The sequence below is a fragment of the Ambystoma mexicanum genome, chromosome 10 (genome assembly GCF_040938575.1).
Source record: "Ambystoma mexicanum isolate Mex_15411 chromosome 10, UKY_AmexF1_1, whole genome shotgun sequence".
NCBI classification, from domain to species: Eukaryota; Metazoa; Chordata; class Amphibia; order Caudata; family Ambystomatidae; genus Ambystoma; species Ambystoma mexicanum.
In genome coordinates this window covers 926041903-926067529 of record NC_090932.1, presented here as the reverse complement: position 1 = coordinate 926067529, position 25627 = coordinate 926041903, and the positions used below count along the sequence as shown (strand labels likewise).

The window sequence follows — 25627 nt, the reverse complement described above, 5'->3', positions numbered from 1 at the left end:
GTGGTTTGTTATTAGCACATAACATGCCTCTGGTTTTCCAGTTAACCAGGTGCTCCACGAACCTGTTCCGTACATAATCCGAATCTGTGATTATGACCAGTTTGTGGAGTTGATGTTGGACAGCAGTGAGGATGGCTTGATGCACAGCCATCAACTCTGCCACTTGACTACTTCGGGGACCAATCTTGTAATCAGCGGAGGTTTCTGGGGTCTCATTCACCCATGCATTCCCTACGCCGGCCACAAGTTCTTTTTCCCCGTTGTTGTCAACATGGTAAGAGCATCCATCCACATAGACAGTGGGCATTCCCTCATACTTGTCGTCTTCAAAGACTTTGTGTGGGGAATTAAGGTATGCCTCCATGTTGTCCTTGATTTTTAGACTGTCGTCCTCGAGACAGTTTTCTCTGGCACAATCATGCAAGTCAGCCAGACCTTGCGAGAGGGGACTCTTCTTGTTTTGGCCATATCTGACCTCCACAGGAAAGCCTTGCATTGACAGAATCCAGGAAGTAATTCGGGAATTACTTACATTTCTGGCACAGATTCTGTCACTTTGGAGATATTGCAGAGGCTGGTGTGGAGTCTCCACTATGATGTGTCCCCTCTGGATAAACGGGCGGTACTTCTTCAATGCCCACACTGTTGCCAGGAGTGCCTTGTCACACACTTTGAATTTTTTCTCCACAGAGGATAAAGTTTTGCTCGCATAGGAGATTACTTTATTGACCTTGTCATGCTTTTGATATAATACTGCAGTCAAGCATGTATTAGAGAACCCTGTCTCCAAGAAGAACTCCTTGTTTTTGACAGGGTAAGCTAGGTAAGGCGCTTATGAGAGGCTTCTTTTGAGTTTTCTTACTGTCTCGGCTTGTTCTGGACCACATTCCCACTTGACCCCACCCCCTTCAAAAGATGAATCAGGGGTCTTGTGATCTCTGCGTAGTCCTCAATGAACTTTCTACTGTAGTCAGTCAGTCCAAGGAGGCTCCTTAGTTCCCGCAGAGTTGTGGGGTCTTTCAATTTCTGGAGTGCTTACACTTTCTTTTCGTGCGGACAGAGACCCTGAGGAGTAATCTCATTCCCCAACAAATTTACACGGGTTCTACACCACTGTGCCTTTTCAAAGGAAAGTTTTGCTCCGGCTGCCCTCAACTGGGTCAGAACATAAGGGATCTCCGCTATATGTTCCTCCACAGTTGAGCTTTTGATGAGAACATCATCTACATAGGCCAGGTTACCCCTTTCACCCAGAACGGGCATGGCCTTATGTAGAAAAATGTTGAATTCATTGCCAGAGTTGATGTATCCGAAGGGAGTCTGGGTCCATGTGTACTGGTGCCCCCAAAGGTAAAGGCCAGCTTGTATTGGTCTTCCCTACTGACAGGTACAGTCCAGTATCCATTGGTCAGGTCTGTTGCAGTGAATACCTGTGACCCCTGGATCTGGGCCAGCCCTTGGTCAATGTAGGGAAGACACCATCGGGAAGTATGTACCCGTTTGTTGAGCTCCCTAAGGTCGGCACAGAGTCTCCACGGGCCGTTTGGCTTCAATATCCCCAGCACCAGATTATTGAAGGTGCTGTGGACTGGACGGATTATCCCACGGGACTCAAGGTTCTTAATTATTTCAGTAAGGGACTCCATTGCTGCGAGAGGCAAGTGATATTGCTTCACAAACACTGGAGTCATGCCAGGGTCCGTGGGAATTGTTGTTGTGTTGATGTCGGTGCGACCATAGTCATATGAGTCTACCGCAAAGAGATCTTGAAAATCCAAGAAAACTTGTTTAAATTTTTTCTTCTGCTCCAGAGTCTCACAGGCATCAGCTAGGTTGACTCTCTCTTCAACCATCTGCCTGAAGCCTGCAAAGACTTCTGGTTTTGCTATCTCAGCGGCCTCCTCCAGCTGGGTGGAGAAGTCCCTGGTCAAAGTGCTGATTCGGACTGGTGGCTTCAGGTGGGGAAGGCAGTCCTCGCGGACCTGGAAAATCACCTCATCCCTCCTGAAGTCACAGGTCACATCTTCCTTACCATAAGGGCAGGAAGTGTACACCAGGAAGTTCCCCTCCATGCCGGGTAAAGATCCTGTCTGTTGTTGTGTTGTCATCACTATCACTGTCAAAACATTCCTTGGGGATTGGTCATAACAGTTCATTGCCTAAATCTATGGAAAAATGTCGGTCATCAACCGTCATTCCAATAATGGTGCCTGCGGCTAGAGTGATACTCTTTAAGTCACTGTTATCCACCTCTATTGTAATGGTGTCATGTTCTATGTTGACTAGTGGTGTTGGGTTTACCCCCAACCCTTGGCGTTGGAGAGAAGCATTCAGATGAATATAGGCATCAGGGTTTTTCAATTTCTGTCCCCTTTTAACTTTCACTTGCAGGGAGAATTGTCGGGACCTTTCTGGGATGGTGACTTCCTCTCCAATCTGAATTTCAACTGCATAAGGCAGCAGTTGAGCTGACCAAAATGCTTTCTTTGGGTCATGAAAGCCCATGGGATTATCCGCTAATTGGGACCAGGCTTTGAAGTTTATTAGGTCCAAACTAATGGCAAAGCGATTGAGAATGTCACTGCCTAAGTAAAAGGCGGCAGTGACGTCTCGCACGACCCAACAATTATGGACTATGCTCTTGTTGCCTATGGAGATTTTGGGCATACACCTGCTTGGCAGGAGATGTTTGGAATTGGGTGTTTCCAGTTCCATTTGCCATTTGTCTATCTGTCTAAATGTGGGAATGGTTGGATCTTTTGGGAGTTTGCGGAACATGGCTTCGCTGATGAAGCTCTTAGCGTTGTTCACACACACTCGGGCGAGAACGGAGTCCTTCCCTTCATTTAACTGCACAGGGATTAACAACTGCTCTCCAATTTGCTGAATATCAGCCAGGCTCTTATCTGATTTCTCATCTTTCTGGACTATAGGATTAGCAATGTCTGATTGAGGATTAGTAAAGAATTTCAGAGTATTTCCTTCCAGTGTGGAATGCCACCTTAGATTGGAAGGAAGGTTAATTTTCAGAAATAGAGAGGACCCCCCCATCACCAGTTTGTTGTCCAACTGCTATTACTGTCATGTCTGGTATTTAGTTGTTCTGGAAGTGAAATTCTACTTGTTCAGGTTTTTGTTCAACCATGTGGCAGGTGCCATTTAAACTAACATGGTTGACACTCTGTTTTAATTTTATTGGTCGGCTAGTCTGGGTCCAGAGGACCTTGTTTACGCAATCTATTAGGGGTGACAACCTTCGCAGGAGGTCAATCCCTAGTAAACATGGGGTGTCCTCTGGAGTTACAACTACGACTGGGTGTTTCTCCTTGTGTTGCCCATTTTTAATATCTAAATCCGCAGTGCCCTCAACGGGAATTTCCTTCCCGTCAAAGTTCTGAAGTGGTCCAGGAAGAAGGGTGAGAGGAATTTGGTAATTCTCCCCCCTTCCTGAATTCAGTTTATCAAAGGCCTTTTTAGACAGAAGGGTAGCTTGGGATCCAGTATCCACCAGTGCCAAAATTGTACCTTGCCCCTGTATTTGGGCCGGGGCATAGAATCTTCCCTCCTTCTCCGCAAGGGGGCACAGATAATGTACATTTTTGGACAACTGGTGGGTTAGTTTTCTAGTTTTGGACACTGATAGAGAAGAGATTTGGGCAGAATTCTGTGGGGAGTCTTGGGAATCTGAAAAGAAAAGGTGACAACTAGCTATGGGAGAATTTTTGGGTTCCCCTGGTTCCGGTGCTGGGCTGCCCCCCCGGAGGCAGTCACCAGGATGGGTTTGAACCAGGGGATTTACATGCTGTTGGTTCTGGGGTAGGATGATGGGTGGCGCTAGCTCAGTCCCCACATTTATCCAGTCTGGATTTGAATCTTTTTTTTTAATTTTTTTTTTTATTTGTTTATGGCTTTCCTAAGAAAACCTTTACAAAGTCAACTGAAAAAAGAACATTAGAAACTTTAAAAACATAAGCCTTGGAGGTCGGTCGAGAAAAGCTCACCCGCTATACGGCATTTGAGGTGTACTTTGTGAGTATCAAGCAATTTTCTAAGACCTTTACAATTGCTGTGGTGAGCATAACTTCTTGACCGGAAATTAGTCTATCTCAAAAAGAGTCTTGTGATAGGGTCTCCTCTCGAGCGACGAATCTTCCGAGCAACTGCCGTCTTGCGGTCCAAGTCCCCTCGCACTCTAGCAGCAGATGTCTCAGTGATTGTAGGTTCGGTGGATCACAAAACCTGCAGAGCTTAATGAACTTATCACCCTGGTGTCTTTTAGCCAGAATTTCTCCAGTGTGAGCCAGGTTGAGTCTTAGTCTAAGAAAGTTGCTTCGAATGCTCTGATCAGGGAATTTTTGAAGGTAACGTGGTAATGTGCCTACTTTTCTCTCCACTTTCAGGAAAAGGTTCGGTGGGTTTAGAAGCCTAACTCATTTAATCGTACGAATCCAGTCACATATTTCAAGTTGTTTTTTGATTTTTGCGGGATTGTCAATCAATAGCTCTATTGTTAGATTCAACCTAAGTAGAATGTCCCCCACTTGTCTTTCCAAGTCGAAAAGTTGTTTCGATTTGGCCTTTTTATGATGACCAATTACGTCGAAGAGAAGAGTAGAGGGTTTAGCGGTGATAATGTCGCGATAAAGCGACAAGAGCTTCCAATCAACCCGACAGCCTAAGGAGGTCAGACCCAGTTCATATCGCAGGCTGTTAAGAGGTGTACATACGGGCAGGTTTAGTACTGTTCTCCACAACCGACCCTCAATTTTGTTCCACTCGTGGCTCCAAAGCAAAGGTTTCACTTCTAGACCGTATAGAAGGACTGGTACAGCCTTACCAATGTAGAATTTTAGAAGCGGCGATAATGAGAATTTACAGAACTTCCCCATCAGATTCTTCATCTGGGCCATGATTTTAGAGGTCTTGCCAAGAATGATTGCTAGCATCTTACTCCTGGATGGAGATGCGAAAATTTCATAACCCAAGTAAGTGAGCTCTTCGACTCTAGGAATTTCTGTTTCATCGAGGGTCCATTTTCTAGACGGTAGGTTTTTCCTTGGATGTTTAAATACTAGTATTTTAGATTTTGAGGGATTAATTTTTAGACCATTTAACTTGGCATAATCACTTAGTTTAAGCAGGAGCTGCTGCAGCCCGCGGGCCGAGCCATCCATCAAGACAATATCATCTGCATAGGCCAGCCAGTGTATACTTCTCCCATTAATCCTAGGTGCTATCATAGAGGCCGATTCAAGGAAAGTCCCCAGGTCTGCTAGGAAAAGGTTGAACAGTAAGGGAGCGCCCAGACAACCCTGCCGGACTCCCTTGAAAACCTCTATAGCTTCTGAAAGATTGCCGGTGTCATCTAGCCTTACCCTAATGGTGGTGTTCCTGTGTAGTTCTATGAGCATAGCCAGAAGGGGTGCTGGAATCCCCCAGTTTTGAAGTTTCCGCCAGAGATGTGCCCTATCCTCTTTGGCAGGAGTTCCCCCATCTCTAAAGGAAAAGATCCTTTTCCCAGGATACTCTGAGGATCCCTCTCCTTCATATTGGAAGATTTGTACCTCCTCCTCAAAATGTGTCTGTTTGGGTTCTTTGTTTCTCCTACCCCCCTCTGCTCCTTGGGTGGCAGACTTTCAGGGGCAGTAGATTTTGGTTCCGGTTCCTGGGTTTCCAGGGGCTTTTTACAAGTAGGGAAGGAAGCTTCCTCCAAGGCTTTACACCTCCCTCCCCCTTGTGCCTCCTCCCTGGGAACTGGTGGGATATCGGGGTTCTGCCCCGACACTGTTCTGGAGCACCAGGTCCGGAATTTGGGGCATTCTGCGCCGGCATGCTCATCTGAGGGTTCTGTTGAGCTCTCAGCATGCGACCCAGATCCTGTGCCATGTTTTTGACCTGGCGCTCTAGCTGTGACACCCGCTCAGGCTGATAAGGGGTTCTGTTGTCTCCCCTGGGCTGATCCTGGGAGGGGTTGCTATCCCTTCTCTGAAAATACCCCGGGTTTGGAAAATGTGGGTACCCCTCCACCCTTGGCCTCCCCTCTCCCGGATTGGGTTGTCTGGGCTCTGGAAAGTGGGAAAAGAAGGATGGATTGTTCTGGGGTTGAAAGTTTTGTGGGTACCTGGGGAAAAAGTTCTGTCCAGGATTTGGGGAATTTCTGCCCTCCTGGGGTAAGTGAGGATGGAAGTTCCCTGGGTTAGCTGGTGCCTGGTTGGATCCCCCCCCCCTTGGGCTGGAGGAGTCCACACATAACCCAGGATGGGTCTGCCCCCCTTATAGCGGGGACTTATATAGTCTGGGGAGTGAGGGATCCCATTTGTGGTCCTACCTCCTTGGCTCCCTGTCTGTGACTGGTCCGAGGGCCTTCTGGGCTTGGGATTGCTCGGATTTTGTGCAGGCGGGTTTTTAGGCCCCCCCCATTTCCAAATCTAAAATGGGGGCAACTTTCACCTCTGCCACCTTAGCAGCAACATGGCTGTTGGGTGTTTTGGGGCTTTTAGCAGTATTCTTGTTTTCTATGGGCTTTTGCACCTCATCAATTCAGGTGGCTTGTTCAATGACCCAGTCTAGTGATCTTTTCTCATGAAAATCTCTCACTAGCTGGGTCATGATGTACTTTGGTAGAGCGTGGAAAAAAGTATTGACAAATTCTTTGCTGTCCGTGCGCACCCTTCTGGTGGTCTGCGCAAAGGCATGCTTTAATTCCTGCACAAATTCTTGTGGGGCCTGATCCTCCCCACATTGCAAGTTGTAGGCTGCCTTGCGAGCCTCCTGAGGATTTCTGTGTACAGAAAAATGCTTCAAGATGGCCGCCCTATAGGTGGACTATCTAGAATGATTTTGGTCCTCCAGCCCCGCAAAGAAGCTGGAGTATTCTGGTGAGAAGGTCCATTTCACATATTGAATACAGCTCTGGCTGTCCTTCATATGGAAAGTTTCCATCATCTGCTCAAAGAGCTCTAAGTGCTTCCAAACAGAATACTTAGCGTTATTATGTTATGGTGTGATGACGCTCCTTATCGCCTTGATTTGATTTAAGGGGTCCTTAAGCATTGCCCTTTTTGCCTTATTGGCCTCCTTGGTTCGGGTAACCTTGGTCCATTCCTCCTCTGACTCAGAGGCACTGCTCCCAGAGGTGCCCGTCTGGTCTTCTAGGTTTTCCCGGATTCTGCGAGCCTGGGATTGGCTGGCAGAATGTGGGGACCTAATCTCCTGTGTCCTGGGGCGCTCAGGGGAGTTTTCTGATTCCTCCTTGCTCCCAGGATTTGATGGGTACCCCTCCCCCCCACTGTCCTAGCTGGGCAGAGGTTTTCAGGATGCCCTTAGTGGGCCTACTCTCCTGGAGTTCCCCACTAAATTTCACAGTACTTGGGTACCCATACCCAGATGCCCGCCCATCCATTCCTGGGAGGTGCTGGTCTATGAGCTCCATATTTCTGATTGGATTGAAATCTGCCATCCCCGTGGCCCTAGGCTCATATGCGCCAGTGGACATTGAGGTTGCAGAGTCCAGGGATTGGGAGAGATGAAGGCCTCTGGTACTAGCGTTCCTGAGGTTATGCTCAGGTGTTTCCCTTTCCCAGCGAACCTCATCTCCATCAGCCCCTGCTCCCTGTTGCCATACGAGAACCTGAGCTTTCCGTTCCTCAAACAAGGCCTTACTAGTCTCTATCAATCTCTCTTGCATGGCTACCTGTCTGTGGAGCCTGTCATTGTTCTCACAGAGAGCCTCCTTTTCTCTCTGTGCTTCCTGGGTTGTTTTTGAGTACTGGGCCAGTCTTTGCTGCAGGAGCGTTACCTCCTGAGTCCTGTCCATACTGGCCTGGTCCTTCCTTGCTAGAGCCTCTTCCACTCTCCTGGTGTGCTCTAACAATCTTTCATGCTCTTTTTGGACGTCACTCAGTCCATGAAGAGCAAGGTGAGTTTCTTCTACTTTCTCTTTTAATTGACAGACTTCCTGGCCTAAGGTGTCCCTTTCCTGAGCAAGAGCCTGCCTTTGTGCCGCCAGGTCATCCCTCTGTCTTTGAAGTGCAACAGCTTTCTGGCGCTCTTCATCAAATTCTGCCTGGGTATCCAGGTCTTTCAGAATTAATGTATTGCTCTCCTCTTTCTCTCTGTCTAGTTGGCTTTGCAGGGTGGCTACCTGCTCTGTGCATGCCCTGTTGAAATGTATCTGTTGCTCCAGCTTTTTCTGGCTTTGCAGTAGGGAGTCCAAACTTTCTTGGTACTCCTTCTGCAAGGCCAGAATTCTGGTATCCTTTTCTGCCTTTTCCTGCTGCAGGATACACATGTCCTCTTTTATTTTGATTATGTACTACTTACTTTCATATTCGGACTCCTGGCTCCTCTGTAGCTTCTGTTCAGAAGAGTCCAGATCAGTTTGGGCCTTTTCTAATACCCGCAGTTGCTTACTTGCCAGATCTTGTCCTTCAGCATATTTATCCTGTATGGTTCCAATAGATAGGTATAGATATGCCGCTATTTTGGCAATCTTGTTTTGCTCATCCTTTGCCTTAGGAGCCATATATAGTTCACCCAGGGCCATATGTAAGGGACCCTGATCTTGCCATATATCTAATACTGTTTCAGTGATCTGTTCTGTGATTGCCTGCAACCACACATTCTGATCCTGCTCTGTCCATTCACCTCCCACAAATAACTCATGCAGTAGGTGTTCTCTAGCCATATTGATCTCTACCAATGTCGCCATTCTGGAAATATTAATTTCCTTCCTGATTTACAAAAGTTTCTTTTTTTTTTTTTTTTGCAAAACAGACCGTTTCCTTAGAGCGTTCCCTTTTGAGGGGTGCTTTTCACAGTGTAACACAGCGTGGTAGCCCAACAGGAGTTATGTACCCTGTCAGGTATACCACTTGTGACAGTCTAATACAGTGTGCTATCTAATTCAGAAATCCCTCGACGAGCCCCCAATCTGTAAGTGGTTTCAACGCAGCACTCCACCTAAGTCAATGCCTAGCGTGGGATGCCCAGCTGGAACCCTTAATTATATATTTTTATGTCTAAACTTCTTTTATTTCTGAACGATGTACTTTTATATCACGCCCCTCTCTTTGAATCCCCCCGGTTTCATTGAACCAAGAGAAGGTTGTTTTGCAAAGTTAAAAGATTTATTTGATGGATTTGAACAAGATATATATCACACTTTTATGAATTTGAATAATATCTAGATATAACACTATTAATATTATAATGATCAGCGTTGGGTGATATCACAATCAACAATCTCTTTAATCAATAGGAGTATGGATGAGAAGAATAATTGTAGCATAGAATAAAACTTTGTGTGGGTTCAATGAAATGCAATGATAGGAAATTAATGCAGCACCGAAATAATACTGTTATGTGTTCAATCAAATGCAATGCAATCACTCTTTCCCCCTGATACTACTGAATCCCCCCTAATATGCAATATAGAGATGGAAGGAGAGAAAACAGGTTTCAGTAATAAACAATCAACAATGCAGTTTCAATCCCAATTCCCCCCAGCAAGCTTAGAGAGAAACGGGACTGATTTTAAACAGGTCAGATGCTTTTGAATGTGGCTTGTAATGAATGGGGCAAACACTGAAATGACTTTAATTCGCTAAATAGGATTCAGAACTAGTGGGAGCCGCTTTGGATAGCTGCAGATAAACACCAACAATGATGTTTGAAAAACTAGCAGATAGAAAACTGAATTCAGAGGTTGAGTGCAAAGAAATAGCTATTTTATATGGGATGAAATTGAGCCAAATGCAGAATCGCAGCAACCTTTTCTGCGTGAGTTAGGCGCGATTGCGTCAAAACTATAAGGAGTTTGAAAGCTGACGATGTTAGCTTCAATCTGACACTTAAATTTCGTGTCTAGCATGTACGGTTCAAAAGTTAGAAGTTTTAGTACAGGTCGATTTTTTTCAAAAAGAGTCAAGATTTCAAATAAAAGATGCGCTTTTGAATATTACAAACAAGGATTGGCTTACACTAAGGGGCTATGAAGATGCGAGATACCAACGGTACAGTCACCAGTCCAGAGGCGCCTCTGTCTGATCTTTGCCCGCTGCAACACTTGCCTTTCTTCAGCAAATATATATTAGCGCAAAGATGATTATCACTACAATTATCACAGGACTGTGTGGTTGAGAGAAGAATTCAGGACAGACAAAAGAGGTTCTACAATGCAGTTCTGGATATGATAGAATGGGTTGGATTAGATTACTTAAGGATAAGAGATTGGCTATGGACAATTCTATGCTAAATACTCACAACTATGGTTTTGGAATAGGCCCGTCAGGATCTGGTCAAAGGGGTTTGGACTGGGATCTGCTTGCCACCGGACAGGATTCAGGCGCTTGGTTCTGCACTCAGCAAGGCACTCTGGTCTCTGCACAGCCTCTTGGACTGGATCTGACGGGTTGGTTCTGGGTTACAGGTCTGCTCTACTGGTTTGGATCTCTGGGTTCTAGCAAAGGTTCTTGGCTAGAAGCAGAAAAACAGCACAGCCCGGCTGTTGAATTGGTTGTGGCCCTTGGAAGTTTGGGGTTAAAATCAGGTTGCAAGATTTTTAAAGGCCAGCTGAGAAGGGTTCAGCTTTAGGATTGGGCCTTCTGCTTTCAGATTTCTGGAGTCTGGATCTTGATTCTCCTGCAGAGCGCTTCGCCAGTAAATCAGTTTATGGGTGAATGTGTGTGTGTCTCTAGGTCCTCAACAGTCCCTATTTATGTATTTCCCAAAGGGGTGGGTAGACTGATTATAATAAGTCCACCCTCTAGGAAACTGATTGGTCAAAGTATTCCCTCTCTCCTGATTTGAGAAGCAACCAGAGTGTCATGATGTGTCATGATGACGCTGTGTTTATGGTCCAGGGAAAAAACCTCCCCTTTGTTTTTACACAGAAAATCTATTTTTCATATAAAGCATATTTACAATATCACCAACTTGCTAATACATATTTACATCCCAAATTAAATAAGACACGTATCTGTCCAAGTCCCATCTTCTTAAGAGTTTCGGTTCACAAATGACAGTTTTTCGTGCTTTTGGTTGGTTACCCAGTGTCAGATCTGTACACATTTTTCTCCATACATGCGCGTGACATCTGGGCATACTCTTGGAAAGTTTCATATTTTTAGCATATATTTAGCATTGCAACAAAATCAACATTTTAGTGGTTAATTCTCCGAATACCGCACAAATTCCAGAGTGGTTTTAAAACGTGAGCCACATTTTCATTTTAACAACCTATACATTTCAGATTTTTATCAGGTTGGCACAGTTTTCTATAAGTCTTTTTCTCAAAAGTATATTTTCTTCAGTTCCAGATACACATATCAGTCTAGTCCCACCCCCAAGGTTTTGGCTGGGCCTGTCACGGTCCATACCCCCACACATCGGGTGCAGACCAACCTGCCCAGGACTTCGACTTCCATGAGGTCCTTTAAGGCCCCGAAGACTCTCTCAGGGTCTCAGGGTCTCTCAGGGCCTCTGGACTTGGTCCTGGCGCCGTTGGCGCCAGGCTCATGCTGCCATCACCAACATGGCAAGTTTCAAACTAAGTAAAGCACGTGTGGATCAAGCTGAGGCAGGCTGAAGGGACTATTTGCCTAGGGAACTATGTGTTTGGGTGTGGTTGCTGGGACTACTTTACCTGGGGACTACTTTCTGAAGGCTATATAAACCACGCCTTTAGTACAGAACACGCTTTGCGTTATTCTGCACTCCTGCAGCGTAACGCTCACCGTGTCCGTTACCTTCAGGCCAGTCTGCTACAACGCCAGTCCAGTTTCTTCTCGAGCAACCTGCAAAGGAAGGAAAAGACATCAGGTTAGCCGCGCTGGTCAAGGATTCCACATCGCAATCCAGCGCATCGTTCATGCCTACCTGAGAGCTGCTCTTTCCGGCGAACCAACGAACCTCCATCTCTCGACCGCTCCCATCTTTCGCCCGCCGCACCTGTCAGATGCAAGAAGAAACATCAGGTTAGCGCATTTTGGGGAAAGGCCTTGAACAGTCAACTCATTGCAGCGTCATACTCGCCTGAAGGCCGCTCCTACTAGCGATCCCATTAGTCTTTACCACGCGGTCCGGGGTACAGCACCTGCAATACAAGAGCAGCAGGTCAGTCGCACAGAAGAGCAATAGCACATATAAAGACTTATCACAGAACGCTGATGTGAACTTGCCATTTCTTGGAAAACAACTCTGCGTTCTACGTACTTTAACATTAAAGGGAAACCTACAAGGGAAAGACAACGAAGAGAAACTTGGGCAATTTGAACTCTTTGGCGAACCATATAGATGGTAAAGACTTACCCATCGAATCAACGTTGTCTGAGACTCGACAGGATCAATGAAGTAACTGGATCCTAGAACTCTACGCATCCCTGCATACTGTTGCAAGATGGGGAGCCTGCCATTCTTAAAACAAAGGTGAGACATATCAGAGGGGTTTTCAGAAGACCACGGGAGGCGGGTGTGGGCCTTCCGCCTAACAGTTGGGTAATGTTTCATTTAACCTTTTAGGAGCACCTTCGTGACGGCATGGATATAGTGGAGACACGTGAAACCATTTAACATCAGATCTGCCAGTCCCGTTCGGCGCCCCTGTGGAGACCAGGTGAGCGTAACAGGGCCAGAGCAACCTGAGCCTCTTCCTGCCAGCAGCTGGTTTCTGTTGACGCCCAAATTTGCATTTCCTTTCATTCAAGGGAGTCTTTTGTTTCCTGTCAGAGCAACAGGCCAAAGTCTTCCTCCCACCTCCATTAACACCTCCCTGCCAGTTCCTCAGCAGAGAGCAGGGGGGAAGATACCTTTGTTTGGGAGAAGTTGTGGAATGTCTTTGAAGTCCAGCGTGGCTGGCTTTAGCTCAATTTTGAAACCCTGTTTAAAATGGTCTTTTTCTAAAAAACAAATTACATTTTCACAAATATAGCCACAAATATCTTAATTCCAGCCTTCCTAAAACATAGAGATTGAATTGTACAATCTATATTGCTTTTGATAGGAAGTCTCTTCTTTTCCATACTTTGATTTTAATGTACAAGTTTAAATGACCGCTTAAGTAAATGCCAGCTTCTGAGACAGGCGAGCGGCGGTACTGTGCCCACATCTGACATATTTTTCCAAGCAAGCACCTTTGAATGTGGATTTTCTTATGATGAAATGTGCTTCTCATGACATTGTGCTTAGGTAGATTCTTTAAATAAAGTGATGTTTAACACCCAACAAGGATGTTGGATCTTTTGTGATGTTTGGGAACCATGATTTTTGCACTTTCCACAGCCAAGGAAAAACAGATTTTTAAAGCAGTTCTGGGTTTCCTTTGCAATGCAGCACTGCTTTTTCAAGTAGTTTGATTTTACTCTGTGGGCAGCCCAATGCCAGGTTTTGGCAGTGTGGTCTCCTGTTTTACCACTGACATAGGCTAAATGGATTGGCGGCCTATTTTTCAGATTTTCCTGTGCACTTCTCAGATTTCTAGTGCACATAAGGCTTTTCGGCGGCCATTCTGATGTTTCTGATGTAAGCAGCGCACAGTAATATTACAGGGCATAGACTAGTGGGGTAGAACATCCCACAGATGGCACTCTCCATTCGTTGCATGTTATCTCGGGCACCACTCTAGCAAGTACTCGTATTCCATAAATGAACATGTCTATATCTATGGGCACTCCCCTTACTCCAATTTCGTTTGTCATAGTACTTATCAACATACTGGGCATACCCCTGGAGTGGAGCACACTATCCCACGTTCTGTGAAGGAGATGGTCATATTCAATTTGCTCAGGAGGTCTCGTCCCAACAAATTTATTTGTGAGTCTTCATGGTACAGTAGTGGTGCTTGCACTGTCATCCCGCCCACCGTCATGTCTAAATCTGTTGTGTAAGGAACTTTCAAGATAGCCCCAGAGAACCCCGCGTTTCCAAATATTTTCCTGAGAGCGGGAACTGGCCTTCCATGAGGCATGATATTTCAGCTCCTGAATCATAAAGATGAACTGTTTGTTGCCTATCTCCGCACCTACCAGTTGTTCCTCCTCTGCACATAGGGTAGTTGATAGGACTGGACACGCAAGTGCTTTCTGTGGGCTGTCCTAACCTGGATATGTTTCTGTTCCGGGGACTGAAAAGACATTGTCCCCCACTACAGCTATGCCGTGAAAAGGTGCCGGCGTGGCCTTTGCAGTTGTTGCAAAAATGTTTGTATTTGCATTTCCCATTGTGTTTAGACGTCCTACTTGTTGCTGCATGCCTTGCTGTTGGTGTTGCTGCCTAGGTACCATGTTTTGAACTCTCTGCTGGGGCTCATTACAATACTGTTAATATTGTTCACCCCCACCCATTGGTAACCCGTACGGGCTTCGTGGATGTGGGTGACCAAATTGCTGCTAGTTTCCCATGGGAGGGGGCCCTTGGCAATAGCCCATTGGTCTCATTCGACATTCTCTTGAAAAATGTCCCCATCTCCCACAGTTCCAGCATGACCCTTGGGGTCCTCCCCTCATTCCTTGACCTCCAAACCGTCTGTTTGCCACCCCCCAAATCCTCCTCTCTGTCCCTGGTACCCACCTCTTCCTTTTGCGTGTCTGCCCTGCCATTGGGGTCCTTCGTATTGCTCCTTTCCTGCCCTTTGGTCTTGTCTGTTTGCAGACCAAACTGCTGCCATCCTTGCTGGTGTATTTCCTGACCCCTCCTCCCCTTCTCCCTGCCTTTCAGTGGGTAGCGCTGAATTGATTTCCGCAACATTCACTAATTTATTCTGAACTAACTTTGCTTCGCCTGCCAATCTTCTCTGCGCTATCTCCTTCTCCCTCTCTTTGATCCTCCTACAATGATGTACTATTATGCTCTGAAACTTCCTGCCAGCCTTTGGTTCAATCCCAGCTGTTTTATCCAAGGCCTTCTGTAACTCTTTCGGGAGCTCGTGCTTAATTATAAAGTAGAATAGGGCAGTCAGTGGATTTGTCCCATGCTGTGCCCGTTTCTGATCTCCACAAATCCTGCACCCGAAGGATGAATTACGCACCTCTTCCTCATCTCCCATAGTGTACTGTATCACAAAATGCAAGTCTGGGGTGTCTGGGAAGGTTTTCCGCAATGCGTCCCACACCTGCTCCCTCACATTGTTGAACGAGGACCCATCATGGCGGTCACAGTTTAGTGTTATTCCCGGGAAACCGGCCTTCTACCGCACCCCATCTGCTTGGTCTCCAACTGCAGACACTAATAAACTTTTTACATCCCCTATCGCCAAGGGCACCCCTGCTGTGTGCTTTTCAAATGCGTGTATCCATTTCCCCGCCCCACCCAAAAGTGGAGGGAGTAGTTTCAACAGGTTGTTTTTATCCATCTGTGCCCATGGTATGTAGTGGGGCCTCCCCGCTCCCTTGTGTATCAGAGGCATCTGTAGTTTGGCCTTACTTCTTTTTGTTACTTATTGTTACCTTCTTTGCTTTACTTAAAAACATGTTTCCCACTCTTTGTCTCAGTTTCCCTTGCCATCTCGGGAGCCCTACCCCATCCTCTAGGTGCTCCCTTAAGGGAAGCGAGTATCCTGCTGCTGCTACCCCCTCTTCGTACTCCTCCAGATCACCCCATACTTCTATCTCCTCATCTGATCCTCTCTCCCCTTGTCTGTCTGCGGCTTCTGCTTGCACTATCCTTATTGGCTTGTCATTTAAATGGAAGAAAACCTCTCCCGATTGCCACTCATGTTCTGGTCCCTTAGGCACATTTCCCTGTGGCGGCAGAGATTGTGTAGACCCCCCCCCCCGCTATGCTGTGTGGAGGCGTCAGATCACAGGCTACACTAGGCGGTACCTCTCCTCCCCCGGGCAACATCTGACCCCTATCACACAATGCTCTTAACTGTGTTATTTCCATTTGAGTATTAGCAAGTTGTCTTTCTAAATCCCCAGTAAGCCGCGCTATGTCCACCGGAGGGGCACTAGTGGGCCTGTATTGGCTCATAAGGTGGCGGTGCCGTGACAGCCTGGGTTGCTGGGGCACTTGGCAGAGGCACATACCTGGGATCGCTGGATCGTGGTGCGGGCCTAGTTAATAATGGGTAAAGCCTAGTGAGGTCTTTTCCCCCTGTTTTTACTGTATACTCCGCTGTTACTCCCTCTCCCTTCATCGGGGCTGCAAGCCCTTCCGAGGACACTTCCTTATTTGTGTCACCGCTCACGGTTGTTTCCTCAAACATCTTCCATAAATCTAGTACTTCCCGTCTATTTTGCAGTTGCTTACCTCAGTACTTTGCTAACAAATGGGTTGCCACCAGGTCTAGCACTCTTTTCTCAAAGTACCCTCCTTCTGCCCATATTTGGGATGAACCCTCTCCTTTTAACTCCGTACGCCATTGCTCAAGATATTTCTGTATTTTTTCACTGCACAAGGGGAGGTGTTGACAAATATGCGCTAGCGGTGTATCCCCCCATAATCTCTTGCCTCAATTCTTTTTGTTTCTCGCTCTTAAACTAGGTATATTACACAATGCAATCAAATAAACTCTTTACAGTGTTATTTTCAGTATTTGTTTACCCACACCACGTTGAACATCAGCAACCTTGTTTACTTACACCTTAATTTCAGGAACCTCACAACACATTTTTCATCAATACTTATTCCATAAACAACATAATATGCACATGCTTTATCGACAGACAAAAGCAATTCACTTCAACAACATTGAACATGTAACGTGTACTACCTTCTAATATGAATTGCCCCTCTGTTTAGTTCTAGTTTCTTATTTCTTATTCTTTTTTTTCATTCACTCCCCACCTCTGAGCCCCTTTAAGCTACCTCCTTGAAGAATTCTATCCACACAGAAAAAGAATAGTCTAAGTTAATACTCCGAGTCTACTAAATATATGAGACTCCTACGTTTTATTTTCTTTATCTCCACTTATACCCAGCACTGGTGAAGACAATGCTACGTGGCGCTGCCTTCTACCTCCCTTCGGAGCTAGGATCCCGTATTCCTTTTTATCTCTTTGTCCACAACAACCTAATGGCCATATAAAGGATAGATAAGAAAAGCCTATCAATTTCACTCACACAGTCCCTGACACTAAAATTAAATTCCCCCTATTCATTTTCCCCTACCTTCACACCCACTGTTTCCGAACTTTGCCCCTTATTTTGAGAATCTCGCAACCAGTACTCACATGTGCCTCCATTGACGGTCTATCCACAATCAGGGCCGCACCCCAACCGAGCCGTGACCCGCCCCGGCAAGCAGTTGGGTATTTGCAAAGATGACTGGGACCCTTGGAACCTTTCTTTTTGTGTGCACACTGGTCAACCGCAGAGGCGATGGTTTTGCTGGGGGCATCCTGGATCTCGCTGCACCATACGGGGGGTCTTCCTCAGCGCACCCTTTTTGATCACGTCGCGGGGGTCACCAAATGTAAAGGCTCACTCCCCGACTTACCAATACAACCTCATGAAATATAACACATCCCAGTAGGGAATGAGACTAAGGGAACAGGTTGCAAGATTTAAAAGACTTCATATGAAGTTGGCATCCAGAGAACTCTGCTGGCTCGAGAGCGCTCTGGCAAACAATACAGTTACATGGAAATATAAAGCAAAACAGCATCATCTGTGACATCATTAACATATAGGGTATTACATTAGTACAGGATTGGTTGGGGAGCGATGTTACATATGTTTCTTTAGGAGCTGCTTTATCCGGATAGGGTGCCCAGTTGGCGGGAGGGTGAGCGTCACGAGGTCCAGCTGCCTGTGTCCGGGAGGGGTGAGGGTTAGGTCACGGCGAGGTATAGTTGACACTAACTAAGCTGGCATGAAAAACTACCACTAGACATATAATAAACAACAATCATTAGTATACCTTTGAGTACATCTTGAAAAGCTATAAATTGCATACACATGATTTACATCATCTTTCATTGGGACTTTTATGGGGTACAGGGCTTAGGGGGTTTGTCCTCTGTGAAAACCTGGGCGACTGGGTGGGTCTTAGCACATCAAGGCGAGTGGGGAGTATAATGACATATGTTAGTTTTAGGGCACAATATACTGTGACAGAGGTCTGGATTTAGTGGGGGCACTCTCGGTTGGGCTGCACAGCAGAGTTACACTTCTGGTACATAAAAAGAATACCTTAGGAGATACCTTAGGAGGGCACAGGGTTACAATGGCAGTAATTTTCCAACAGCGGGGGCAAAGGAGTAGGAGCAGGTTTGTGGAGATGGATGAGCTACAAGGCATGGTTCAGGCCGGTCCATACACAGGACAGAGATCACAGAGGAAGGGTGAGATGATACAGTTTACTATTTGTTGCAATTCTTCCCAGCGCATCCGTGAGAAAGGGATTTGTGAAACAGTGGAAGAAATGATGTGGGCCATGAGCGCGACGTGCGCGGCACTGCAGAGGGGAGAGAAGTCTTTTCGTATTATCGGAGTGAGGCCTAGTCCAAAGATGGAGTCGAGGGCACACAAAATGGAAGCCAAGTGTATCCTGCAATAGCCCCGATTATCGTAATGTTAGCATAAGGGCAATGGAGGCGTCCCCCGCTAATGCGTGAGCAAGTGGTCCATATCGTGCAGAATGTACGGGGGCGGGGTCCAAACGACCCCTCACTTCCACACACTAGCATCTTGAAACTGCAGCCGGCTGGTGTGAAACACCTGAGGTGGGCAATTTAAAAAGACAAACAGACAATATAAGCTCGAGAGCAGTGCCTCTAGGGTGTAGGGTGATGCAGAGGTGCCCTGTGGAGCTGGGCAGTGGACCATAATTCAAGTACTACCCGAAGGTGTGATCAAACAGAAATAAGGCCACTAGGCTCATGAGCCCGGTAGGGACTGGATGAGCACACCAACGTGAGGAACAGTTGTGCGCCACCCTACATGAACTTAATATAATATAATTAACAGCAACAAAAAGCTTGTTCTAATGCAATGGTGACAGTCAAATTCCTTCCACTGCAACAAAGACATAATCTAATTCCCTGATGCTTGCTAGGAAACTTTGGGCGTGTCATAGGCCTGAATGCTAAGTGTAATGGACAGTATGTTTTGCTGCCCCTCATTTCACCATGTAATGCTTTCTAGAGTGTGTAAAAACTAATGGATACAAATGCTACAACAAATGATCGAAATACAGACAATAAAATGACCAGCTGTCCATGCTAACAGACTTTAAACAGCCTGAACCTCCTTCCACGTTTGGGACGTTGACCTGCATGCCAACACCCTTCACCTCCTTACTCCTGGGGCACCTCTTCAGTGATCGCCAGGGATGTTAGAAGACGGTATCCCAGAGGCTTCTCCCACTAATGGTATGCCATGCTATCCCAATGCTTGAAAAGGTGGGTCAGTGAAAACTGGTCTGAAGTAAAGTTCCTGGAGGACAGGAGCCCTCCTCCCTCTTCATCACTCAACATCTCCTGTGAATGCCGATATGAACATATAAGGGGAGCAGGCTGCAGCTGTGGGTGTCAGTCCTTCAACTAGAGTATTAATAAGACCTTAGGCCTCTATCCTGGCGCAAAAGCGACCAAACTGCAGTCACCAGCCAGTTCATGCTGGAGCATGGAGGGGGTGGGCTGACATTGTGGCACCGGGGCAGAGTGCTGTACAGTCTTAAATTACAGCACAGGCTCCCAGGGAACCCACCAGAGCTAAGAGCCCAGCAGAATCAAAAGCATGCTTCCGGAGCTGTAGATTCCAATCTCTCTGGTAGGGGACCAGCTCACCTCATTCACCACCAGAGAACTGCAGCTTGTCTCTGACCCAAGCATTGTTTTTTATTGACTGGCAGAGTCCAGGCCCTCTCACACAACAGTCACTCCTTACCTCTGGGAGTGGGCGAAGGGCGCTTTGCTTGGTTACAACACTGGGGAAAGCATCATCATCGCCCCTGTCCCAGTGCCACAGTTGTACTCTTGTACTCTGAATGCTTCAGGGCTGCCGGGTACCAACTGCTCCGCTCTCAAGCCCAGGCAAGAAGTACAACAGTGCCTGTTCTGCTCCATGGCTGCCTTGTTTCTCTGGCCCGTGGCTTTCTCGCCCCTTACCTTTGTGGCTCCAATTCACCATGGATCATCGCATCATTTATCCCAGCTAGTTCCAATTCTCATCCGGGGGACCCCCTCCCCTTCTCCCATGACTGGCAAGCAGCTAAGGGATCTCTGTTTCATCGAACATTCACCAAAAGGCAACTGGCGCAGAGGTGGTTCAGAGGGTAGGCAGCACAGCCCTGCAAACCTCTTTTTAAGAAGACTGAATGACCATTGATTCCATGGGCCCAAACTTCAATAAACAGACAGCATTGTCCCTGTGATGCACTGTACTGGCTAAATCAAATTGTCAGGACTGGCGGCTCCATCAAAATGTACTACTTACAAATAAGTGAGTTCTCAGTCAATTTCTTTTTTTTTTTAAAAACCTTAAAAAGGAAGATGCTGGAAATAAAATCAATGATCATTTTTTTTTTTTAAAAATGTATGTTTCATTTCAAAGAACTTTTGCACAAATATATATCAGAACTTACACAAAATACAGGATAAGATTCAAATAGAAAAGAGGAAAATTAAAATTTCACTTTTAGCACAACAGTAACATTAATCTCAACAATAAAAATACTGCAAAGGATTAAACAAAAACATGTATGAATGAATGAAAAGAAGAAGCTAACAGATTTACAACAAGCTGATTGCTTATAGATCAACCAAAAGCTCCACCTCTTCTTCAAATTTTCTCAGGCGTACATCTGCAACCATCCATATTTGTGTCACGGCAATGATTAAACTCCTATTTAGCCCGGCAAGACACTTGAACCAAAAATGTTCACTGGTCATATAAATCAAATCACGCTCACATTTTTTTAAGTATTTTTAGTAGATGGAACTCATACTTTTACAACAGGTAAGGATATGCCTTGCAGTTTCAATCTCTGATTCATCTAGACAGTCTGCAAAGCCTTCTGTTACACGGGATACCCGTCCAGGCTCCACGTATCCCCCGCACATTAATTCGATTGAGTCTGATGTCCAACAATATTTTGCGGTTGACTTTGGATGGCATTAATTTTAGGTAATATTGAGTTTTCTTTATATATATGAAGGGTAGTTTGGCAAACATACATAATCAACTCAATTCTGCCACTTTATCATGACTGGCAACCCAGTCCCATTTTTCAATGGAGTTCTTCAATGATTTTAATACCACCCCCTCCCCAGGATCCCACCTAGGGGAGTACCCCGTTTTCCCCAAAAAATCAAGGATTTTCTTCCAGAAGATATTCCAATCAATGATGATGTTTATTTATGCAGTTTACTCGTTTAAAACACAACATTGCCTTACCTGTTTTATTTAGTTTTCTAATATACCTATATTGTCTCACTTTAGGCTACTTTGCCAGCATGTGAGCATGTTGAGAAATCAGCCTCATGTGCCTAATTAAATATCCTACGAGGATTGTATCCTAATGAGTATTTATGCAGTTATTCTTGTTTTTGCTCTGTTCTAGGAGGGGAAAGTGTGCACCAAAATTGAATGAAGTTGTTTGCATTGATCAAAATGTGCCTTTCCTACCTTAACATGTTATTCTTCTATGCATGTTTTTTTTTCTTTTCATGCCAGGTTTCAAGTGCCATGAAAGATGAAATTTGTCGACTTTCCCCTTTGGTTGAAGAATTTTCATCCGATTTTCAACCGCTTCCCCAAGCATTGAAAATGTATAAAAATGTAAGTTGCCCATATCCTTGACTAAACAGGGAGGCAATTTCTTTTGCTTTTTCATGTACGTTTTTAGTGTTGCTAGCAAAGTGTCTAATCTTGAAAGTAACTGTTGGTATGATTATTTTACAACAAAGTTTATCTGAATGCACTAATGCTGATTTGGTCTGTTTAACTGCATGACTTGCCGCCTTCCTTTTATGTATTTGCTTCAGCAGTCTATTCATTGCTTGGTTTCTCTGGCTTTGCTTTCTTCTGGCTGCTCCCTTTTTTTTATTTTAGTTGGTGGCTTTGTTCAGTGCCATCCTTTGCCTTGTGGTCGCTTGAGCATTTTTCTGCCAAGTGTTTATTGTAAAGGTAGACTTGATATGACTGCTGATGAACAGTGGCATGTGTCTGACATGATTATATTGTCAGGTGTCCAAAGGCGTGCGAGCAGCAATATTTTTGCTGGTCAGTGTGGCTTAAAGAACTTAGGTGTATTGGTGAAACCATATCCCCATCCCATTTTGAAAATTAATAAAATCCATTCGGAAATACGGACCGTTTGTTTCAAAGGCACAGCTTCGATTGTTGTATAGCCTGTGGGGGTGGGAGGGCCCTTCCTGTAGTAGAGGTTAGCAAGTCCCAAAGTTATTCTTTGTTTGTGGTACTGGCGTCTCCAGCCACATTTGCACAGCAAGGCCTTCTTGTTTCTTGGGGGACTTTCCAGTCAGCGAAAACCCCTTCAGCAGTGAGCGCATTCAGAATCAGAACGCTGTTAGGCTTGATTTTTCTCAAGCAGCACTGGAAATGCATTGCGTTTGAAACTTCATGTGGTGGCGCTGATGTCTGTCATAGGCAGCGTTTTTATGTATATTGTATTTTGCAATGGATATGGGGTACAGTCTGTTTTCCCCCGCCTCAAATGTCGACTTACCTGAAAATCGTGAATTTCTTTCATGAGTTTAGTTTAGTTTATTTTCTTGTGCCCAATATCACACAGTTTAAAATGCACTTAAGTCTTTGCAAAAATGTTCAAAAGAGGTTGGTTTGATGCGAAAGGTAAAGTTAGAAGGTCTGGGGGCCAACCCAGTTAGAAAGCCAAGGATTTTAAGGGTCACCTTTAGCAAACCGTGGAAAGGGAGGCCAGGTGGAACACAGTACCTTTAAAAGTGAGGAAGCTCCAGCGGTGGCAGTTGTTCCTGGCAGCGGGTGCAGTTTGTGGTTTCGACCAGGGGAAGAGAAGATCTCGTCGAGGAGGAAACTTGGAGTCGTTGCACTGCCCAGGGAAGAGACCAGCCGCGGAGTTTGTTCGTTTAAAAGGTGCGTTCCTTTTATTCGAGGTCTCAGTGGTGAAGCTTAGTTATCCGGCCGCCGGGGTGCTTGGCACTGGCGATTCGACCAAGGGACGTCCTGGAAGGCGAATGGCGAACTGGTTGTTCCCACCAGCTCAAAGGGAGAAGACTCTTACAGCAGAAGATCTTCTCTTGTCGTCGGGAAAGTGGTGAGGTCGTTGCAGCAGGGCTCCACCGGTGGTGGTGGTGTTGCAGATGGCTCAGCTTCTCCCCTCTTCGGATTTCTTAGGTCCTGTGGTGACTTCTCAAGTCCCAGTCACAAAAGCCCTGCTTTTATGCAGAAAAAGCCCCAATCAACAGCCTAGCTGTCACTCATACATGCTAAGTGGTGAGCCGGGCGGCTCACCACTGGGCAAATCAGAACAGAGTGCGACTTGGGTTTATTTATTTATTTAATTTATTTATTTAAATTTGTATAGCGCGCAAACAGCCAGGGGCATTGAGGCTAAGGCAACGCAGTCCAGGGTGCCAATTCCCCCACCCACACATCCTGTGGAACCCAGACAGAGTGGCACCAGTTGGAGGGCTTCTGTGGAGAAGCCCGCCAAAAAGTGGAACAAAGGGCCCGACCTTGGTTGGAGTTACAGAGACAGACACAAACGCCATTTTGGAAAAGAGTTCTGGCGAAAAGACCCAACCGGGGATTTTATTTGTATCTTTAACAATGCACCAAAAAAGTGGTGCGTTTAAAATCAATGGGAAAATCCCATAGGAAATATTCCGGTGGAATATTTCGCGTGGTAACCACTGCCACCAGCCAGAAACTCGACAAGGGGGGACTGGACAGTGCCCCCTTGGAAACAGACCCAGGGGCAATCTAATTAACCCCTTCCAGTACTTCCACAATATGATGGTTTGTACTGGTTCTGTTCACAATTTTGGACTAATAAAGCCAATGGTGACTTTACATGCCCTGGGAGACAGTAGTCAGTCCCAGGGTATGGAGTCTATGTTTGGGGGTCACTATGACACCCCTGTGTTACTGCACTGAGGGTGCTGTGTAACACATACACTAAAACAGATGATACTCTATGGAGTAAAAGAGCCCATAAGCACACAATAAGTCAGACATACCTCAAATCATGCCTAAGAGTGGGAGGAAACGAGTCTCACTCTTAGCAGGAGAAAAAAACAAACCCCAAAAATCCAGCAAAGACTTAAGGGACAGGAGGATTGAATCCACTCCTGGATGAATCTCATGCCTCTAGTCGGTTACAAACATCCTAGAGAGACCATCAGCATTTTGGTGGTGACACCCTGACCTGTGCTCAATGGTGAAATCAAACCCCTGGAGGTAGATTGACCATCTCAATAGTTTTGGGTTCTCCCCTTTCATTTGCATCAACCATCTCAAGGGTTGGTGGTCAGTCTGAATAACAAAAGTAGAACCATACAAGTATGGCCTAAACTATTTCAGAGCCCACACAATAGCAAAACACTCTTTCAATGGTTGCCCAACTTCTCTCAGGTTCCTTCAGTTTTCTACTAATGAAGCAAATGGGGTGCTCCCTACCTTTCCCATCCAGTTGACTAAGGACTGCACCTATACCTGCATTTGAAGCATCTGTCTGTACAATGAAAGTTTGGTAGTAGTCAGGAGCTCTTAGTACTGGAGCTTGACAAAGGGCTTTCTTCAGGTTTTCAAAGGCCTGGTTGCACTCCTCATTCCATCTGACCTTTTTAGGGAACTTAGGAGAGGAGATCGCATTCAGTGGAGAAGGGATGGTCCCATAGTTCTCTATGAAATTCCTGTAGTACCCAGTGAGACTCAAGAAGGCTCTCACCTGGGTCTGAGTAGTAGGTGTTGTCCAATTTGGCACAGCTTCAATCTTGTTTGTTTGTTTGTTTGTTTAGAATTTATTGTGCGCACCGGACCCTGGGTATAAGGGCGCAGAAAGTAAGAATGTGTACAGCTTAGAGCATAAGTTACAGGTTACAGTTACAAGTTACAGACATTACCAGTTACAGACATTACCAGTTACAGGTGCAAGTTTACAATACAAGTTTACAATCGTATGGTGCAGATACTGTGTAGCAAACAGGCGTGAGCATTATCATGGGTTCAATTAGCAGTTGCTGTCGTTAGCCAGTTGATTACAATTTGCCTGAATTTGGAAAAGGAGTGTTCTAGCCTCGCAGTAGTGGGTAATTCGTTCCACAATTGAGCAGCTTTGACTGGGAAGCTAGCTCCGCCTATGGTGGTCAGTTTAAAGCGTGGTACTTGTAAGCGATTGGTGTAAGCAAGTCTGGTTTGTCTTGTGGGGTGTGTTCTGGTGAATCTGTCCTTAAGATATTGGGGGGCTTTGTTGTGTAGGGATTTGTATGTGAGAGATGCAGTTTTGAGTCTGATTTTCTCATGGGTGGAGAGCCATTTGTGTTTCCTTCTTATTACTGTAATGTGTTCTCTCCTGGGGATGTTCAATGCCGCTCGGAGGGCCTTGTTTTGCTGTATCTGGATTTTGTTTATGATAGATTTAGTGGCTCCTATGTACAGTGCGTTACAATAATCTAGTTTAGAGATGATAAGGGCTCTGGCTAATGTTAGACAACTGTGCTGGGAAAGGAATTGTTTTCCTGCT

The 25627-nt window shown here is 45.7% G+C and overlaps 1 protein-coding gene across 3 annotated transcripts in view; it reads left to right on the top strand.

Annotated features, from left to right (window-relative positions):
• Window positions 1-25627, top strand: part of MFN1 (mitofusin 1) — a 1384201-nt gene that overhangs the window by 896014 nt on the left and 462560 nt on the right. For all 3 annotated transcript variants that reach the window (XM_069618688.1, XM_069618687.1, XM_069618686.1), the window contains one exon: window positions 21616-21720. In XM_069618688.1, coding sequence (XP_069474789.1) covers window positions 21616-21720 — 105 coding nt within the window. The remainder of the gene's footprint in view (window positions 1-21615; window positions 21721-25627) is intronic.